Source organism: Parus major, chromosome 1 (genome assembly GCF_001522545.3).
Source record: "Parus major isolate Abel chromosome 1, Parus_major1.1, whole genome shotgun sequence".
Classification (NCBI taxonomy): Eukaryota; Metazoa; Chordata; class Aves; order Passeriformes; family Paridae; genus Parus; species Parus major.
The window spans coordinates 6,291,882-6,310,792 of NC_031768.1; the positions used below are offsets into that span (position 1 = coordinate 6,291,882).

At 41.7% G+C, this 18,911-nt stretch overlaps 1 protein-coding gene across 18 annotated transcripts in view; it reads right to left on the minus strand.

Annotated features, from left to right (window-relative positions):
• KDM6A (lysine demethylase 6A) overlaps nt 1–18,905 on the minus strand; it is a 150,418-nt gene extending 131,513 nt beyond the window's left edge. For 9 of the 18 annotated variants that reach the window (XR_004495852.1, XR_004495849.1, XR_004495841.1 and 6 more), the window contains exons 1-2: nt 18,668–18,905; nt 18,400–18,463 (exon numbers count right to left, since the gene is read on the minus strand). Coding sequence is in view for 8 of the 18 variants with exons in the window: in XM_015622975.1 (XP_015478461.1) it covers nt 18,400–18,463; nt 18,668–18,825 (222 nt within the window). In the remaining 10 variants the exon portion in view is untranslated. The remainder of the gene's footprint in view (nt 1–18,399; nt 18,464–18,667) is intronic. The other 9 variants (XR_004495845.1, XR_004495844.1, XR_004495850.1 and 6 more) reach the window with 2 other exon arrangements.
• Between the last annotated feature and the right edge of the window lie 6 nt (nt 18,906–18,911).

Genomic DNA, 18,911 nt, shown 5'->3' on the forward strand with positions numbered 1-18,911 from the left:
AAAGATCTGTAACACTGAGCTACAGTCTCGAGTTCTCTAAATTATGTTCCAAGTAATGGTTCACAGCTCTTATTTAATTTTTTTTTTTTTTTCAAAGATGAAAAAAAAAAAAACCCACCCACTTTCAGATGAGCAGACACACAATTCACTTTCTGCTGCATCATTTATCTGGCTGGTAGGCCTCAGACTCAAACTTGCTCCTTCTTCCAAAACACATATAAGCAGCCACTGTCACCCAGTATTTCAAAATGGTCTTAATTCTCTAATGCCGATTTTTCTCTCAAAAACAGAAATATCAACAAGACCAAAAACAAAAGATAGAAGCAGCAGCAGATCCAGCAAAACGCAGCATTACAGTTGGATTCTGCTGTCATTTCTGTACAGGAATCAAAAATTAAATAGCTGATTTATTATTTCATCAACCCGAGTCTAGACCTGGTGTGGCGTTTCAAAATTAGCAAAATACTGATTTCAGTATTGATGTCCTAATGCTGCTGCTTGCTCTCACTATCAGAAAGCCACCATTGTCTCCAGTGATCACAGTGAAAGCTACTGATAGAGATATCACTACCACTATTTTTGTACAGTTTATCTGTACAAAATACACCTTCTAAATAGAAACTGTAGCTCTAAGTTAGCGAAACAGGTTTTCAGCATGACATACTAAGTATAAAAATACAAAGTGAAAAGACCTTTGTCAATAAAATTTAACACATAGTTTGTTAGCAAGCAGAATCTTGTGTGAGGCCTCCCAGAAGGCTCAGAGCAACTAAACAATGTCCTGAAAACAGGAAATTCATAGTTCTGCTCACAAAGATGTGACATGGGGCACTGGAAAGCAGCTGTTGGTATTCCAGCTGCATCAGTGGCAGCTGTACTCTACAGTCAAGGTATTAAGCAAAAAAAAGTATGAACTGTTGAATTGTGCTTTCCCCTTGAGGAATATTGTGTGCCTGACTGCTAATGATGAAATGAGAAAATATTTCTGTGCCTTAAGAAATCCACTGTGATTTATTTAGCACTGCCTTCTACATGCAGGAACAGAGCTCAGGGACACTGAAGCCACCGCAACCATCAGCAGATGTACCAGACAGCAAATCTCTAAATTGGCATAGGTAGGTAGATCATTGGGTATGAGATAAAAACAAGTTGGGAAAAAACAGCTGAGTCTTCCCAGAAAGCAGCCTAGAAACTGTGACATGAGCAGCTCTGCTTCAGGTGCAGACAGGGGCAAAGAGCACATGTGCATTACAGACCTGAAAAAAAGCATTACTTATGGAAGTCAGAGGTAAATTTATGCCCATGAGGGTAACTTCATTTGCTGGTTCCAAAAGTCTTGCTAGACCAATCTGGAAGGTCACAAGCTGCCACAGAACAAAGTCCACTGCACAAACCAAAATTCTGTGCTGGTAACAATGAGTATTCAGGGAAGAGGAAGCACAAAAGAAATAATCCTTATTTTACTACAACAATCTCAGTAGTTGCATTCCAGGGGGACTACCTGTGGCTAAGCCATCCCTAGGTAAAATATACTGTGCAATTCTCAAACATTCCTTCATTCTCCTGAAAACTCTGCTAGAGGGATTTATGTGTTGTACATTCAAAACTCGCCCAAAAAGCTCAGCTTCAACTCCTTCATTTCCAACCACCAGCAGTCACCTACTTCATGACCTCATGTGCCAGATGCAACAAATAGATCAGTTTGTATCTGACCTACAAATCTCCAGGTGAGGCAAACATCAGATACAAGAGGCCTGCAATTTAAAGCAGCCTCAAAACAAAAAGAAAAAAAAAATCCATTATAGGGTGGGATCCTCCTCAGGGATGGCTTCTTAGCCCAAGTCAAGCACTGCAAGCCCTCTCCACACTCTGATCCTTCCTTCACCTCTATTCAGCTTGTGAGAAGCAAAATTTTTCATATTTTAGAAACCTATATGTAGACTGAACAATTAATAGGAACATTCATGTCACAAATATGGGCTACTTCCCAAAATCTTGAGAGATCCTCATTCCACTGGTTATAGTAGTCAAACATGTGAGAAGATAAGCATAAAATAACTTCCTCATTTAATCATGTGGCCCAAGAGAAAACCTTGTTTAAGGCTGAAAAGACCAATCCTGGTTCCCTGGGAGAAGAGACCGACCCCCACCTGGCTACAACCTCTTTTCAGGGAGCTGTAGAGAGTGGCAAGGTCTCAACACTTCCTTCAGTGAGAACACAGAACACGACCTCAAAGAGCTCAGACAGAACACCAGTTTTTGCAGTCTGCCTGCCTAATAGTGAACGACACAAAATTAAAGGGATTTCTCTACAATAATGCAGGCTACATGCACTGAAATAAAACACTAAATACTTGCATGACAGCACCCAAGAGAAAGCTACTGAGGATCACTGTAAGATATGTTGTTATATAACAAGATGTGCTATTACAAAATTAATTGGGTTAATTTTGTGTATTTATTCATATATTAATGTCAAAACATTAATATATGGAGAAAGGCGGAGAATTTAGTAATGCTGAAAATAAACAGTTTGAAACTATTTTTTTCTAAAATTAATGAGTGTCTTCCCCTTACCTACATCTCTTCAGACCACTACATGCAAACTTATGACTGACACCACACATCATGATGCTTATGTGACAGTAGACCAGGTGCTTGCAAAATTTAAGATAGCCAGATCTAAAAATGCAGGGGGCAATGATAACATGATGATGGGAGGGACACAAAAAAATGGAACTGTTAACTTGCTGGACAGGTTAGGAGAGCAACATTACACTAGCAATGGAGCTTTTGTCAAAGACAAAACGACTTACAGAGATTTACAGCTTCATGCAGATATGTAGGTACAACCCCATAAGCATTCTTCTACAGTAAATGCCACATGGCAACAGGAACTTGACCCTTTATTTCAGCTGAATCCCCAAGTGCTGTGCAACTGTGCCTCCCAAGAGGTAGTCCTTCTCCAAAATTAAAGCAATCTTCCTTTTAAATTCTTGCAAAGCAAGAGGTCCAACCAAAGGCATAATCAAATGCCAAGATTCTGATTTATATGCAGGAAGAAAATGCAACATTTCACTTCAAATGTGCATTTCAAGAAGTAACAGAACTCAGATTTACACTAAGAACCAGAACTATTCAGAAGTAGCAACTAAATTAATTTTACTCCCTTATCTGACTGTGGAAGGAGTATCACAGTATCTTCCCCCACCCATTCAGTACCTGTTTGTTAATTTCTAGGAAAAATGCGCATTTCTTCCATACAAATGAATTACCAATTTAACAAGTGCTATCAAGTGACATAAATGCTGCATCACCTTACAAATGCACCTGCTGTTTAATAATGTTCTTCTACCTGCCACCAAATTAACACTGGTCATTCCACTCACACTGCAGTTTTCATCCACAAAACTCATTTCCCACAAGTAGTGTCCCAACAGCACACAAAGGCTCCAGATGCAGACACCACTGCTGCTTCACAAAAACCAGCTCTACCACGTTCAGACCTGAGGGTAAGAAAAAAATCACACACCTTGGTACAACCCTTCAACTACAGCAGCAGCACAGAGCTCTAAGGGGGTTTGATTCTGACACTGCAGGTGATGGTGCAGTGATGCCAATAGAGAAAATGCCAGCAGGGGAAATGCCAGCACAGGTACAGCAGGAGAGCCTGAGATCCACGTGGGAATATCAACACCAAGGGGTTGCCCAAATTTGACAGCACACTCCTTCTTAAACCTAGGCACCAGTAAGTACTATCCCATACTTTTATTTTTTTATTTAGCAAAAGAAATCACTGACAAACAAGGTACCAAATGAAACAGGTAATCTCCTTATGAGAACGAGTTCGTTTCAGCCATGACACAAAAAGAATCTGGAAAGGATCTCAAATACTGCAGAAAATCATGAAAATGAAGCCACTGGAGCAAGAATGTGTTCCTTCTCCTTTCCAGCTGTCTGAAGCCTGACAGACCTTAAGCTACTCATTAATGAATTGCTCTAAATCAGTTTGTTCCATTTTTGAGTTCTGGCTGTGGAAGTGAGAAAGCCCTCAGGAAAAAGTTGTGAAATGACCTGTAGTTGAAACCCGTTTTCCTGTTTCAGTTGGTAAATCTGCCTATCTGCCTACCAATCCCTCTGGAAGCAGAGTTTCCTGGAGTAAGAAAATCCCTACCTACATTTGCTGAAGTATTTACTTTAAAGTCAGTGAGTTCTAATGCACTGGGAACCAGTGTTGTACTCTATCAAGGTAGCTTCATTCTCTGACCTTAAAAAAAAATAAAATAATAATCAAGAACAAATTAAAATCATCTCAAAACAAGCTGCTTGTCTGGAAGAACTGAAATTACCTTTAAACTGAACACAAAAACTGAAGCAGAGCAGTCAAGCAAAACCCAGAGTGCTGAGGATGGGGCAGGTGACATTCTCCAGCAGCACAGAAGTCCAAAGTTGCTCCTCAGATCCACAGGCACCACACATTCCCTGAATCCTGAGAGCTCCTTGTGAAAAATGACTGCTCTTGGACATTTGCACTTTCATCCAGAAATCATCATAAAAATCACCCCTTCCATCATTCTCCACAACCAAGTAGCAAACAGTGGCTTAAAGTGGAAGGCATAAACTATTCCATTCCTTCAAACTACCGAGGACTTGGCTTAATTAGCAATTAAAAGCAAGTAGTACAAACGTTCCTTTCTCACTGCACATAATGGAGTCGTCATTGTTCTCAGATTTTTGGCCACAATGAGGGCAAGCTGCAAGTTTGCAACTGGCACTACAGGAAAATATTCTACCATTCAAAGGCTAAAAACAAGCCACCACCATGAAAAAAAATCAACTCAAAGGAAAACACAATTTAAGATTACAGCATTTTTACTGGCAGGGAATAAACAGACAGCAACATTCTAATTCCACATTGTTTCTCACAGAGTTTGAACATATCTACACTCACAGATTAACTGAAGACAATCTCCAAGATCAGGCATCACAGTCCCACGCAATGATCATATCCCCACCGTCTACAATTACCTAAGGATCCCTTACACAACCTTCCACAATTCTGTCACCTGTTCCAAATACATCTGCCTCCAATACATTTCTACGCTACAACGCGGCTTCTGCCACACTCTCCTCCTTTTCTAACATAGAAATTATCTCCTTTCCAGGCTTCCATTCAACTGTTAATACTTCTTTCAAATTATTTATAGCAAATAAACCTGTAAATATTACTTGTACTGAGACTATGCAGAGGAAAAAATCCCACCAATTCAGCCAAGACAGACAGAATATAACTAATCCCAGAAAACTGTCGTAAGTAATAAATTTTTAACACATGAACTTGTAAGTTAACAGAGACCTTTAAAAGGTAGAAAATGAGAGCTAATTCTGATCATTAGTTAACATGGACTCTGATGAGTTTCTGGGATCTCATCTTGGGAAACAAAAATTAACTCTGCTGTAAGCATGAACACCTCCAAATCCTTCCCATATAGAACCACAATAGCCATTAAAGCCATTTCAACTATTAATTTCCTCCACACAGTTAAGTAGTACAAGTACAAAACCAGAACTTGTTAGTTAAATTCCATGTGCTCCTATACTAAAGATAGGATGTGGATCTATGCTTGGGCAGAGTAGGATTTCTGGTGTTTTTCTGTGTGGGGCCAGGAGCTGACTTCAGTAATTCCTGTGGGTCCCTTCCAGCTCAGGATATTCATGGTTCAGTTTCTTACTGTAAATTAATTTTTCAGAAACTATAAAAATTATTCTCACCCTTTCCTCTGAATTAAGGGCCAAATGAACACTCATTTCTGCTTAAAAGCAAGTAAAACCCATTTTTTAAAGTAGCAAAAAAGCCTAATTTGCTGATAATTTAAACAGGTAGCACTTGAAATCTGATAGTCCTTCAGAATTTTGTAGTCTCCCACTCTTGCAAACTTACAGTATTCAAGTATTAACAAAATCACAAATTCAAAGGCTTTGCCCTTCCAACCATTAAAACCCAGGAGAAATTAAAAATACTCGGAAAACAATACATTTCTGTGCACCACACCAGAGACTAAGAACAAACAAAGCTTTGAGAACCATGGTGTGTAAAATCTACCCTTAGTTACTATATCTGTAACATGCCCAGAAGCTCCATTAAAGTTTATCACCCAATGTACATAATTTTTGCAGCTCTTTATTCTTCCTAGTATCATTCCACTTTTTCTCTCTTGCCAGAGAGACATGCTTTATGATGTTATATAATGGATGTTCTCCATTTTTCTTATCCTTCCACTTTATCTTATACTCTTTCTACACTTTGTTGTATTAAACTGTACTGTTAAAATTCTCTAGATCAGCATCATTCTCCCTTACACAGGCTTTCAGTTCCACACTTTAAACTATTTCTTGCCCTTTCAACATATCCATCTGTATCTTCCACACTTTGCTCAGCTTTCTTTATCCTTCAAAGGCAGCAAAACATGACATGGGAACAGACACATGAGAGTTCTTGGCTTCATTTTCACCTCGAGGAAAGAAGCAGAAGTTTCTTTACTCTTCCCTTCCTTGAGGGATAAAGAAGAAAAAGGGAAGCAGGAGTCTAAGATAAAGACATAGAAAACACAGCCAACATCTTACTTTTAGTTCAAAAATGGAAGAGTTCTGTTATACTCAGAACTTAGAGCACAGAACTCTTACCAAGTTCTTTTACACCCTACACAAACTCTGCAATTTTGTTCTCTGTTTTGTTCCATTTACCCTGGTTATAAAATACTTTGCAGTGGGCCCCAGCACCACAAGACACTTAAATGCTAACTTAAGTTAGCAGTAATGATTAGATGGTAACCAAGCACAAGATTCAGGTAGCTGTTAGAAAGAAAGCAAACACTGTAATTCACACTGCCATTCCCCTCACACCTGAAATGGTCTGCATCACTAGGTCACCCATTCAATTCCTTCATTTCCTACTCCTCCTCACATCCAATCTAAGTATCCTCAACCTATCTTCTACTTCCTTTAACTGAAAATATCTTATTATAACACTATTTTCTGAAAAACCTTCCCAAAAGACAGCTTCATTTCTCCACTTCCCTAAAATCAAATGGTGGCCTGATTTTTAGTAGTCACAGGTTCAAACATAATTCATGAAGCACTCAACCTAGATCCCTCAGGATCTTTCCTTCATTCAGAGTTTTCTCCTATACAATCCTTTGGAGATACACTTTAGCATTCTTACTGCTGCACAAACGCTCAGATCTGAATCTGTCCCACATCTGCTTGAAGCAGTGTAACTTCACTAAATTTTGGATCTTCCTTCAGGCAGAGTGAGGAAGCCAAGTCACTGCACTCATTCCATCCCTCCTCTCCATGAAAAAAGAGAAATTGTGGATGTTCCATCCCTGGAAGTGTCCAAGGACAGACTGCATGGGCTTTAAGCAACCTGGTCTAATGGCAGATGTCCCTGCCTACAGCAGCAGAATAACTGTATAATATTAAAGACTCCTTCCAACCTAAACCATTCTATGTTCCTAGGATTCTATATAATCTAGTCCTGGCAACCTGTGCTTCCAAAATACCAGTAATTCTATTCTCCATAAGAAAATAAAGAAGCAGTTTTATAAATACTCCTTACAGAAACAGTGTCACACTAACCAGGACCCACCCTAGCTGCCCAAATATCTCTCGCAAAGGACATGCACAACTCTTTAAGCCTGCAAAATGAACTGCATTCACAGAATCCGAGAATACCTCAATGTAAGGGTACAAAAATGTTATAAAATCCCAAGGATTTCCTTCTTCTGGGTTTCCCTCTGCAGGCACCCAACTCAAGATGTGCTGCTGCACCACTCTATTAAATTATATATTTTTACAAACCCAATACCTGAGTCTTTGCTGCAGGGAACTCAAGGTCAAGCTCAGAGGAGAAAGTGTGTCCAAGAGTCTGTAGGAGCAAGGAGTTGGAAGGAGCACCCATTCACCAGATCACTGGACATTGCTGCTGCAAAGGGACTCCAGACCCAGCTGTTAAACTCTTGGGTAAGGTGTGTGTGACTCCCAGGCAGCAGCATCTCCTTTAACATGAAAAATCATCTGATCCAACAATTCCTGGCAAAAGCACAGGCTAGACAAGATAGCCCAGTGCACTGTCCAGCTGCATTTTGGAAGTGTCCAGCACTGGAGAACCCACCAATGCCCTGGAGAGATTATTCCAATAGTTGACTGTTCTCTTCATGAGCGTTTCTTGTGTTCAACAGAAGTTAGTCCCCAGGAGTAACTTGTACCCAAATGTAACTCCTTGTAAAAATGGAGTCTCCATCTTCTTTGTAAGCACCCTGTAAGTACTGAAACACGCTGGTAACATCTCCCCCAAAGCCTTCTTTTTGCAAGGCTGAACAAACCAGGATATCTCAGCCATTCACAATTCAGCTTCTGAGTCCTTTGATCATCTTTGCAGCCCTTCTCTGGACCCTCTCCAGCCTGACCACATCTTTTTTGTTTAGCAGGAACCAAAACTGCACACAAATATTCCAGGTGTGGCTTGACCATAACTGAGCAGAGTGCAATGGTAACTCCTTTGTCTTTATTGGTGCAATCCAGCATCCCACTGTCTCCCTGTGCCACAGCAGCACGCAATTGGGTTTTTTTGGTCATTTTTACTGAGTTAAATCTACCCCCAGGTCCATTTCCACAGAGTTGCTTCCCAGACAGGAAGATCTCAGATGGTGCTGCACTCCTGGATCATGTTCTCCCTTATGTAACACCTTACAATGTCCCTGCTGAACTTCATAAGGTTCTCATCAGACCGTTCTTCCAGCCCATCCAGGACTTTCTCCAGGGTGGCTCACCTTTCTGCAGGTTCATTTCCCCTCTCAGTCTGGTACCATCAGCAAAATTCATGAAAGTGCACTTGATCCCACCATCCAGATCAGTTATGATGGTATTAAACAGTGGCCCAGTATCAATCCCTGGGGACCCCACTTGTGACAGGCAGCCAGTTTGAGAAGGAGCATTTCCCACCCTGCTCCAAGTGGTGCCCATCAGCCAGCTCCCAGCCAGCCACAGATTCCTTGTCTGGAACATAACACATTGGTTTCTCTAGGAAGAGGCTGTGGGAAACAGCATGGAAAGACTTGAAATCCAGGAAGACAATGTCCACCGCTAGTGCCATATACACCAAGCAGATTACTCTATGCCAGGAGGCAATCAGGTTTGCCAGGAATGATTTGCCCTTGGTGAATCCATGCCAGCTTTTCCCAATCGTGCTTCATCAGGATTCATACCATAACTTTCTCTGGGACTGAGGTAAGACTGATGGGCTGATAATTTCCTGCATTCTTCTTTAAACCCTTCTTGAAGATGAGGCAACATGAGCCTTCTCCCAATCTTCTGGAACATTCCCCAATCTTCATGACTTCTCAAAGAGTACAGAAATCAGCCTCCCAGCAGTATCCAGCCATCTCTTAACACCTTCAGATGGGTAATCTCTAGGAGTCAAGTTCCTGTAACAGTTTACACACCAATAATTCCTATAAAGATAGTAGATCTGTGCATAAAACTGGATTTTTGTTCCCAAACTCTGGGGCCCAAGAGTGCTGGTAAAGACAGAAGTGAAAGAAGTGCAGAGAACCTCTGGCTTTTTAGCAATGGTTGGCAACTAATTCACCTCTCTTGTTCAATAGTGGGCTAGCATTTTCCTCTGTTTGTCCTCGTTGTTTATGATCCTGAATAATCCTTTCCTGTGGTTTATGACATCTCCAGCCAATTTCAATTCCAGTTGAGCTTTCACTTTTCTCACTGCACCTCTGCTCACTCTGTCTCAGTGGGTATTTGTTCATTTTTCCATCCCTGGTACACTCCTCTTTTGGTTTTGAGCAGACTCAGGAGCTTGCAGCTAAGTCAAGGGTACTACCTACTTCCATTTAAAGGTGATTAACTGGTTTCATGCTTCCAGAAGAGCATGCTGCAAGAACTCCCTGCACTCACTAGCTCTTTTATCCACCATGGAATCTTCCTGTGGAATCCCTCCCAAGTCAGTTCTGAGCGACCAGAAGCTGGCTCTTTGAATTGCTGAAACTTCTTAGTACTAACCCTCAATAGTGGTTATTTAAAACTAGTGAGTTTTCTATTTTTACTAGGTTATTTTTGAACTGAAACAGTTCTGCAGCCTGGTTCATCACACAGGCCCAAAAATGGTTTCACTGAAACATATGAGAAGCAACAGAGAGTACTTAAAATTCTGTTACCTAGAAGAAAAATACCTAAAAATAAAACCTTAACTTCAATTCATTATTCTACCCTGTATCCCTATAAAAGTAAGTTTTCAAATCATAAGATAATGAAAACACAGCTTAAATAAAAAGTTAAAATGGCAGATAGAGTGGAAGCAACAGAATACTGACAAAAAAAAAATACATCTCATGGCTCTATTTTAAAAGCTGTTGTACTGGATTTTTTGTCTATTGCTGCAAATGATACTCTGAAATTATTCAGAATTTTAAATTCTCAAAATGGAAGCAGAAATTTAATGAAAAGCACATTCACAATTCAGTCTGCTCTAGACTAATAACCAATCAATATTGAGAAGTGAATCATAATCCTCAAATGCCACTGTGAGAAAAGGAAATTACTTAAAGCCATTTTAACAAACAACAATTAATTTAACAACTTACCACAAAAGAAATTCATATGCAGACATACAGTGTTCTATTTGTAATTCATCACACACTTTTAGTCACTCCCTTTACAAAACTGTAAATGAGTTCTTAATTCTACATCTTAATTAAATAAGCTCCTGCCATGAACACTACATAGCAAATCCAAGAACCATAAAGGAAGGTAATTTGCCAATACAGCTCTGATGGTGATCCCTGCATCTTCTCACGCTCTGCAGTTAAAGCATCTAATAAACATTATTCTTCAACTCACAAATATGCTTAATGGGGGTTTAATTCATTAACATGGTATTTTAGGTACATAAGGAATACCTTCCTGTGATTCTTTAAATACAAAGAATAATATTCAGTATCAAGAATAATACATGAACCACTGCAAAACTGACAGAGGCTCATTTTAGAAATGCACCATTCAACAAACTTTAGAATGGCCACAAGCCAACTATCAAATGGCCCAATCTACTTGTAACAGTATCAGTGGGACTCATCTTGAAAACAAGCTTTGAACAGACCCCTATTTCAACAGGCCAGTCTTGGAAAGTGCTTTTCCACAGAGAAATTACTCTACTGTAGCTATTTCTTTAGTCTGCCTATCCATAAAGCAGAAACATGTAATAAATATTTAAGTATTTTTTCTTGCTTTACTGAATTTCCCTTGTCCAACAAACTCAGACTGAATTACATTAAACCAAATTCCTTTCTTTACTCATACCAAAATGTTTTTTAAGGTACTAAGCTTATCCTCTCAGGTGCATCTACACAAATCCTGGAAACCTTCACAGGGCTCCATAGAAGATCCACTGATTTAAATTTTGTCTGGTTTTAACTACAAACAAGCATTCTACTACAAGATTAACATTGCAAACATCTTTCACAAAGTGTCAACTGGTCTCTATAATGACACATTAAGTTTAATAAGCATCAATTCAATGTTTAATTGTGAAAACACATCATTCAAACATCAGGTTTCAAACACCACAGCTACAGGACTTCACCAAGAAAAGGGGTTAAAAAAAAAACAGTAACTTACATGAGTTTTTAATGTAAAACAAAAGGTAGGTACAGCACTAAAGGACTGAAGTTGTATCCATATATCTGCATTCAGAATGAGCAGGACAGTAGTTCAGCTCCTGGAATTACCTGATCCAATACTAGACCTGCCACCCAACTCAGTTCTGCACTCACCTCACACTCACAACCTATCTCCTTAATTAATTTCTGCAGAAGCTCATCCAAGCACTCTAAGCAATATCTAGTTTTCACAAAACTATTTAAATATTCTCCAACTAAAAATATACACATTTCCTTCCCTTTCAGACTGCTGAAAGTACAGCAAAATCCCTCCAATTACCCAAAAATTTACCAGGTGAGGACCAAGAACTATTTTTTCAGTAATCTGAGAATAACCTTAAGTTTAATTGATGAATCTGTAAGGCTGGAAACCAGAATGTAATTTCTCCGCAGAACATAAGCTTGCCTAATTGTCAGTGGGATAAAGAACAACAGTGGGCCATGGCATATAATTCTGGCACTGGAAAGTCTTGTGACAAGTGTTAATCAGGAAAAAGTCACTTTATAGCCATAAACATTTTCCATGACTCTCTTTAATTTTGTATCATCTCACTAATGTAATGAAAACAAATGCTTCTACACGCACCAAGCTATCCAAGCATGAAACATCTACTCTTTTCTAAAATGGTATAACAAACATATGGCACAGCTTTCAGAAGATGCTTTCAACACTTACTTCAGATGGTATCAACATTTGCAGATAGTTTTACCTCTATAATTACCAAGTCCACTCAACCCACTACAGTGAACAAACAGCCATGCAGGCTGGCAAGAGGCACAGAGCCATGCTGAAAGCACACCTGAGTAATACCATGCACAGAACAAAGCTTTAGGTTGCCTATTCCTTCTTCACATACTGTACCTGGCTTCACCTAGAGAAAAATAGGAAAGCAAGAGGCTACAAGTAGCATGATGCACAAAAGGATTAATGGTTTAATTACTGGAATGGGATGAAAACAGTTGTGTTCCACCCTTGCCACAGTTTTTCTTCACACTTTCGAAAGTTAAATAATTTATCAGAACATCTATTCCTCAGCTGCTAAAGTACAGCAGCATTTCCCTCTCTCCTCCATCCTGAACCACTGCCCACCTTGACTATTTGATTACTAAAGTCAGTAGGGCACAAATTACCTTAACTTGCTTGATGCACACATACCACTTAGGGAATGGAACCACTTCAGCCTCCAGACTCACTAGATCAGTACTTAAAAGCTACAGTATGTAGCATGCATTTAACAAAAAAAAAAAAATAAAAAAATCTTACAATATATTCCCTATTAATAGTCACCTGACAGTGAAGATAAAATTTGCTGAAATGCAAATGCCAACACACTAAGTGTCCTGCAATCCAAATTACACCTCTACAAAAGCATTCTGTTTGTGGACATGAGATCCATCCTTCTCTCTTCATTAACACATTAAAATGACAAGTGTAATGTTTCTGACTTCATCAATTTTCTTGCCTTCAGAAACTAGTACCAACACTGTACTTTACACTTAAGGAACAGCCAAAACATTCAGGGATATATGTCTAGAGCAATAAAATCCCACTATTTAAAAAAAAAAAAAAGTCTCAAACGCTAGTTGAGAAAGTATCAACACATGCTAAGTATTTCATACTTACAGTACTGTGTAACATCCATTTAAAAAAAAGTTGGTTTTAATACTGGATGAAGTACAAATACTGCAAACCTATAACCAAATACCAGGATACAGAACCTTTATATACACTCTGGCTGGGATTTCCAAGTATAAACATAGTACAATCATGAACTATAGAATGTGTCACTCACTACACCTTAATTGGATCCTAGAAAGCTACACCCTATTAATACAAAGGCCAAACTGCATACAAAAAAAATATACTGACCTTAAAGAAATCTATGTCTCAGTTAAAATTACCCAATAAACACACTTACAAAAAGTGACTCCTTCAAAAAACCCTACAAAACCAGTCCCACCGTAACACAATTTACAAAATTTTATCCAACTTCAACTTGCTCCACAGGACAGACAGTACACTAGATAATAAACCAGTAATAGAAAATGCACAATGTATTAAAAAAATTAAAGATAACCCAAACATAAAGGAACAACTCAGATATAAATTTACAGAAATTGGAGAGGCTGCCCACTTCCTGGAATGCCTTGCAAATGTCTCCTGGTACCAATTTCCAGATTCTCAATTCCCAGTACTGCCATTATATAAGACAAACATTCTTAATTCTTTTTCAAGCAAAATTTCTTTGTTTTGATGAAAATAAATCAAGCCAAAATGTTTCCAGTTATTAAAAAAAAAAACAAAACCACTTCACTGCACTGAGACTAACCTGCTAAAATGTTTTCTTGCATAATTATTTTTCAAGCAGTTTGTTATAAATAAAACTGAAGATATTTTATTATGGATTAGTAGGAAGTTAACATTAATGTCAACACTGAAAGGACGAAGTCAACATATACTAATTCACACTGTAAGAAACTATTTTTAAACAAGCAACACTACAATTGTAAGAAAAATGAAAGAATATTGTCACTGTGCACTTATTTTGTAAGCCTCATAAAAGCACAGACAAGCACACTGTTAATTTTGTCAACACATGTGGCCTTTACACAAAGGAAATACCATTTTTAAAATCATCTGGAAAACAAAAGGGCTGCAAAACCATGAGAGGTAACACAGACTAAAACATGGCATATTGTGTGGAACTACTTCATCCCTCTAAATCGACTTCAACATCAATACTTTTAAATGGAAACACGCTTCAGATTTTGTCCACAGGATATGACAAACTGATTAAACTCAATGAATAGGAATTAACAAGCATCTTATACCCAATACATCGGACCAGCTACATCAACCTACATCTGTATAGATGCCAATTACAGCTTATGAAACGATGGTTTGTCACTGCAATCAAGTCAACTTTGGCTAAACACTGGAAACATCATCAAAAATAAAAAACAAAATACGAAAGGGGGAAAAAAAAAAAAAGGAAATGCTTTGCAATTCACTTCCAGTACAATGGATATCCTCGCCCTCCCCCCCAAAGTAATCTTTAAGCTTCACCTCCTGCCCAGAATGCCTTCCTGGGAGAAAGAGACATCAAGACACCAGCAGGGTTTTTGTTTTGGGTTTTTTTTTCCTCCTTCATGTTAATGTTCTTGTCAACTACAGAAGCATAACAGTGAGCACTCTCTCCAACACAAGACTGACTACGTTGGATTTCCAGCATTTCAACCCATTTGAAAGGTGATCTCTTAATTTCCCTCCCCTCTTCCCCAAAACCACAGTAACTGCAAACTATGATTTTCAAGCTCCTTTCTCTGCAAAATAAACGCAAAATTTCTGGCAACAAAAAATTCCATTCCTTTGTCACACATACTCACAGTGTGTACAGCATTACAGGAAAGTTTCTTTTGGCTTATCGCATACCCAATACATGGAGCAACACTACAATATTCCTGACTCTTAGTCTATACCTTCAACAATTCATAAAATTGTACAGATATCAAGTCTTATCTGCCCTTTTGATTTGCTACACCCAGCAGCACAGCTTGGCTTCGTTCACAATACTACAGCCCATACATCCTACAAAGTAAAACCACCAAAAACGGGAGACTGCGGACCTGGAGCATGAATAGAACCCACAACTGAATTAAAGCTCTAGATACAAAGCTTCCTCCATCCCCCAAAGAGATCCCAGCTTTCTTATTGTAAAATCCTATCAGGGTGTGGCTTTGTTAAACCAAAGTTCCCACTGCAAAGGCCTCCTGCAACCCCTCCAAGCCAATGCACACCTTAGTGAACCCCACCAAAAACAAGGAGTGTCTTCTTGCACCCAGGCACCAAATTTAAGCCCAGAACAGACTCCTCCTGCTGCACAAGCACCCAGGCAGAAAAAGGAACTGTTCCCCAAATACTTACAACCCAAAACCTTCCATCAGCCTCCCCAGACAGGTACCCTGCTCCTGCCACCTCAACCACAGGTAAGCAGGGAGCCCTGCCAGGCCCCACGGAGCACTGGCTGCTACAGCCCGGCAGCCTCTGGAAAAGGTTCAATTGCGGGTGTGCTCCTCTCACATCGAGGGGAACACTGATAAATTTCTGCCATTGTGAAGGATTCCTCTGGAAACATGACTCAATGGTTTTCCTTACCTGCTACACTTGCACATAAATCTCACACTGTAATGCACTGCCTCGTAGATTCTTAAATCAGTCAGTCAGGATTTCATAATTATGGAGTCTAGGGTCTTTGTTAGCTGTTGTTGCTCCATACACAAAAGGAAACATTTTGTTGCTATCACTGAAAAACCTATTAATTAACTGCACATATATTCGGCCACAGTTTCTACTATAAAAATAACTGCTACATTGAATTAAAGTGGTCTGCTAGATTAATTGTTCTAAAGCCCTCAACAGAGCACAAATTGCATAAAGCTTCACACACACAGAACAGGAATGAAGCAGAAAATACCTTAAAAATAGCAACTTCTTATCGCTAACAGAAACACAAGCACGTTCCTTCAAAGTAAAAAGCACAAACAAAACCGAAACTGGTTCAAACCAAGAAATTCCTCTCAAACATCTCTGCGCTGAACAGCAACGTTTTAATCCTTCTATTTCCTTAAATAATCTACCTTTCTCAGAGACAAGTTTTACAAAGAACATGCTTCGTGAGTTACTGTGCAATTCATAAACGTACAAAACACCATCTGAAAACTGAGGTGAAACAGCAAAATACATGCTTGGGGATTTTTTTAGTATTCACTGCATGAATTTGCAGCTCAATACAGTAAAAGAAAATACAGATATTTCTGAAAACACATTTCAAAACCATCAAAATGCCCCATAACTTCAGATTGTATATACTAAAATTACAATTGACTGGCATTTTAAAAAAAGCTTTATACATAAGAAAGGCACAAAACTCAACTAATAGGCTGAATTGCTCCTTGCACCACTTAATTTTACAGTATGCAAAATAAAACTTAAACCAGGGATTTCATCAGACAGATGATCTAATTAGATGTGAAGCTTTTATTTTCTATCTGGCTTCCTTAACCTCTATCCCATACGGGATTCGGTCTAATATTTCCGATAGCCTCAGCAGCAGCCACGAGTTCTGGTCCACCAACAGTTAACGTACATTATTTAACTGGTTTGACATGTCACTCCCCTACCTTTTTGATTAATGGGAAGAAGTGCTCTTATAAATAACTCTGAAAATCGAAAGGAAACCGCGAGATTTTTTTTTTTTTTAATATAAGCACAAAGGAAAGTGTACTTGCTTCCCTTCCATCCCTCCCCCACGTCCTGACATTGAGCTTTTCCAATCCTGCCAGAAATAAACACCCAAACACAAGCGCAGGCCTCAGCTATCCAATTCAACACGCTTCAGAGTCAAATCTTCAGATCAACCAAAACCAGCAGCAGAAAAAAAAAAATTCTCCACGGTACAGCCCGGGCACAACAATGGGACGAGCAGTGTCAAACGCCAGACTACTGACAGGAACAAGCCAGGAAGCAGGAACCAGAGTAGCACTGTCCCCTCTACTTCAGCCGTGTGGCATTTTAAAAACACTTCCACTTATTCTGTTACCCGAATGTTTCCCTGGCGTTTGGTGTTTTAAGCACAGCTGGCACACACTCGGCCCGCACAGCCTTTGTCAGCAGCTCACGGATGGGCAGCAGAACGTGCTACAGGTTGATAAGGAGGGCACCGGCGCTGCAAAGCAGCAGGAAAGCGCCCAGAAGGAACTTGGGATGCGCAGGAGAGTTTCCCTCAGCCTTCACCGGGGGCTCCACGCTCCCCATATTCGCTCCCGGTGTTTGTTTCATGTTTACCTCCCCCCCCTTCTCTTTCTCCTCCCTGTCCGGCCATCTTGGGCCGACAGGAGCAGCCATTACTTAAGTAAATGACAGGGCCAACAACTTTCCACAGAGACCAACACCTCTCTCCGGACACCGGGCCGGGCAGCAGCAGCCCGCGGGACGCCTCGCTCCCTGTCAAGCCGGGACGGCGGGCGGGACGCGGGGCTCGGTGAGGAGCGGACACGCTGGATGGAGGCAGAGGGGCCCGCAGAGTAAACAAGTCACTCTGACGGGCTCCGGGAGCCGCTCAGCGCCGCGCCCGCCCCGGCCCGGACCCCGTGCTCCCCGCGGGCTCCGGCCCCGGCTCCGCTCCGGCGGCTGGGGGCGAAAACCACCCCAGGGAGGTGAGGGAGGGTCCGGGGAGCGGCAACGTCAGCAGCGCCGAGCGCGCCCTCCCTCCCTCGCTCTCCCCCCGCTGCCGCCTCCTCCTCCTCGTCCTCCGCCTCCCCCCCCTCCGCCCCCGCGCCCCCTCCCCGGGCCCGTCCGCTCCCGGCCCCGGGTTCCGCCACTTTCCCGTCCCAGGGCTGGACGGGGACCCACATGGCCACGCTCCCCTCGTCCCGCTCGGGGAGAATGGAGGAGGGGGGGGAGGCGGTGGTGAAAAGGAAAGGGGCAAAGGCAGCAGCAACGCGCGAAGACCCCGCGGAGGCGGCGGTGCCCCCCGCACACCCCCTGTACACACTCACCGTGCGGGCCCGGGGGTCCCGAGGGAAGGGGCGGCGGGGCCGCCTCGCTCCCCATCCCCCGTTTTCCCCCCTCCCCCCCCCATCACCGCTCCACATCCACCCTCGCGCTTACCTTTAACAGCAAGGCCTTCGTTCTGGCGCCATCTTCATGAAGCCTCAGAAATCCGAAGAGCCGGCTGCGAGGAGGGGAGCAGGCGGGAGGGAGGGGAGAGAGAGGCACCGGCGTTAGCGAGAGTCAGCGCGGCGGGCGGGCGAGGGCAGAGCGCGGCCCGGGAGCGGCGGCGCACGGGGAGCCGCGGGCAGGGGAGCGGGGGGACACGGAGGGAGCGCGGGCCGAGCCGGGACACGGAGGCGGCCGGGGCGCAGTGGGGAGCGGGTACCTGTCGAGGCCGGATAGGGCTTCTCTCTCCTGGGCTGTCAAGCTGGCGAAGTCCTCCTCGCTCTGGCCGCTCGCTTTCCCCGCCGCCATTTTCTTTTCCTCATCACCGAAAGGAGCAGTAGAGGCGGCGGCGGCGAGCGACACTCCGCACGATTTCATGGAAACGCAGCGTAATTAACTCGCGGATCGCACCCCCCCCTCCCTGCGCGCCCCCAACACCCCCCAGCGCCGGGCGGGGCGGGGTG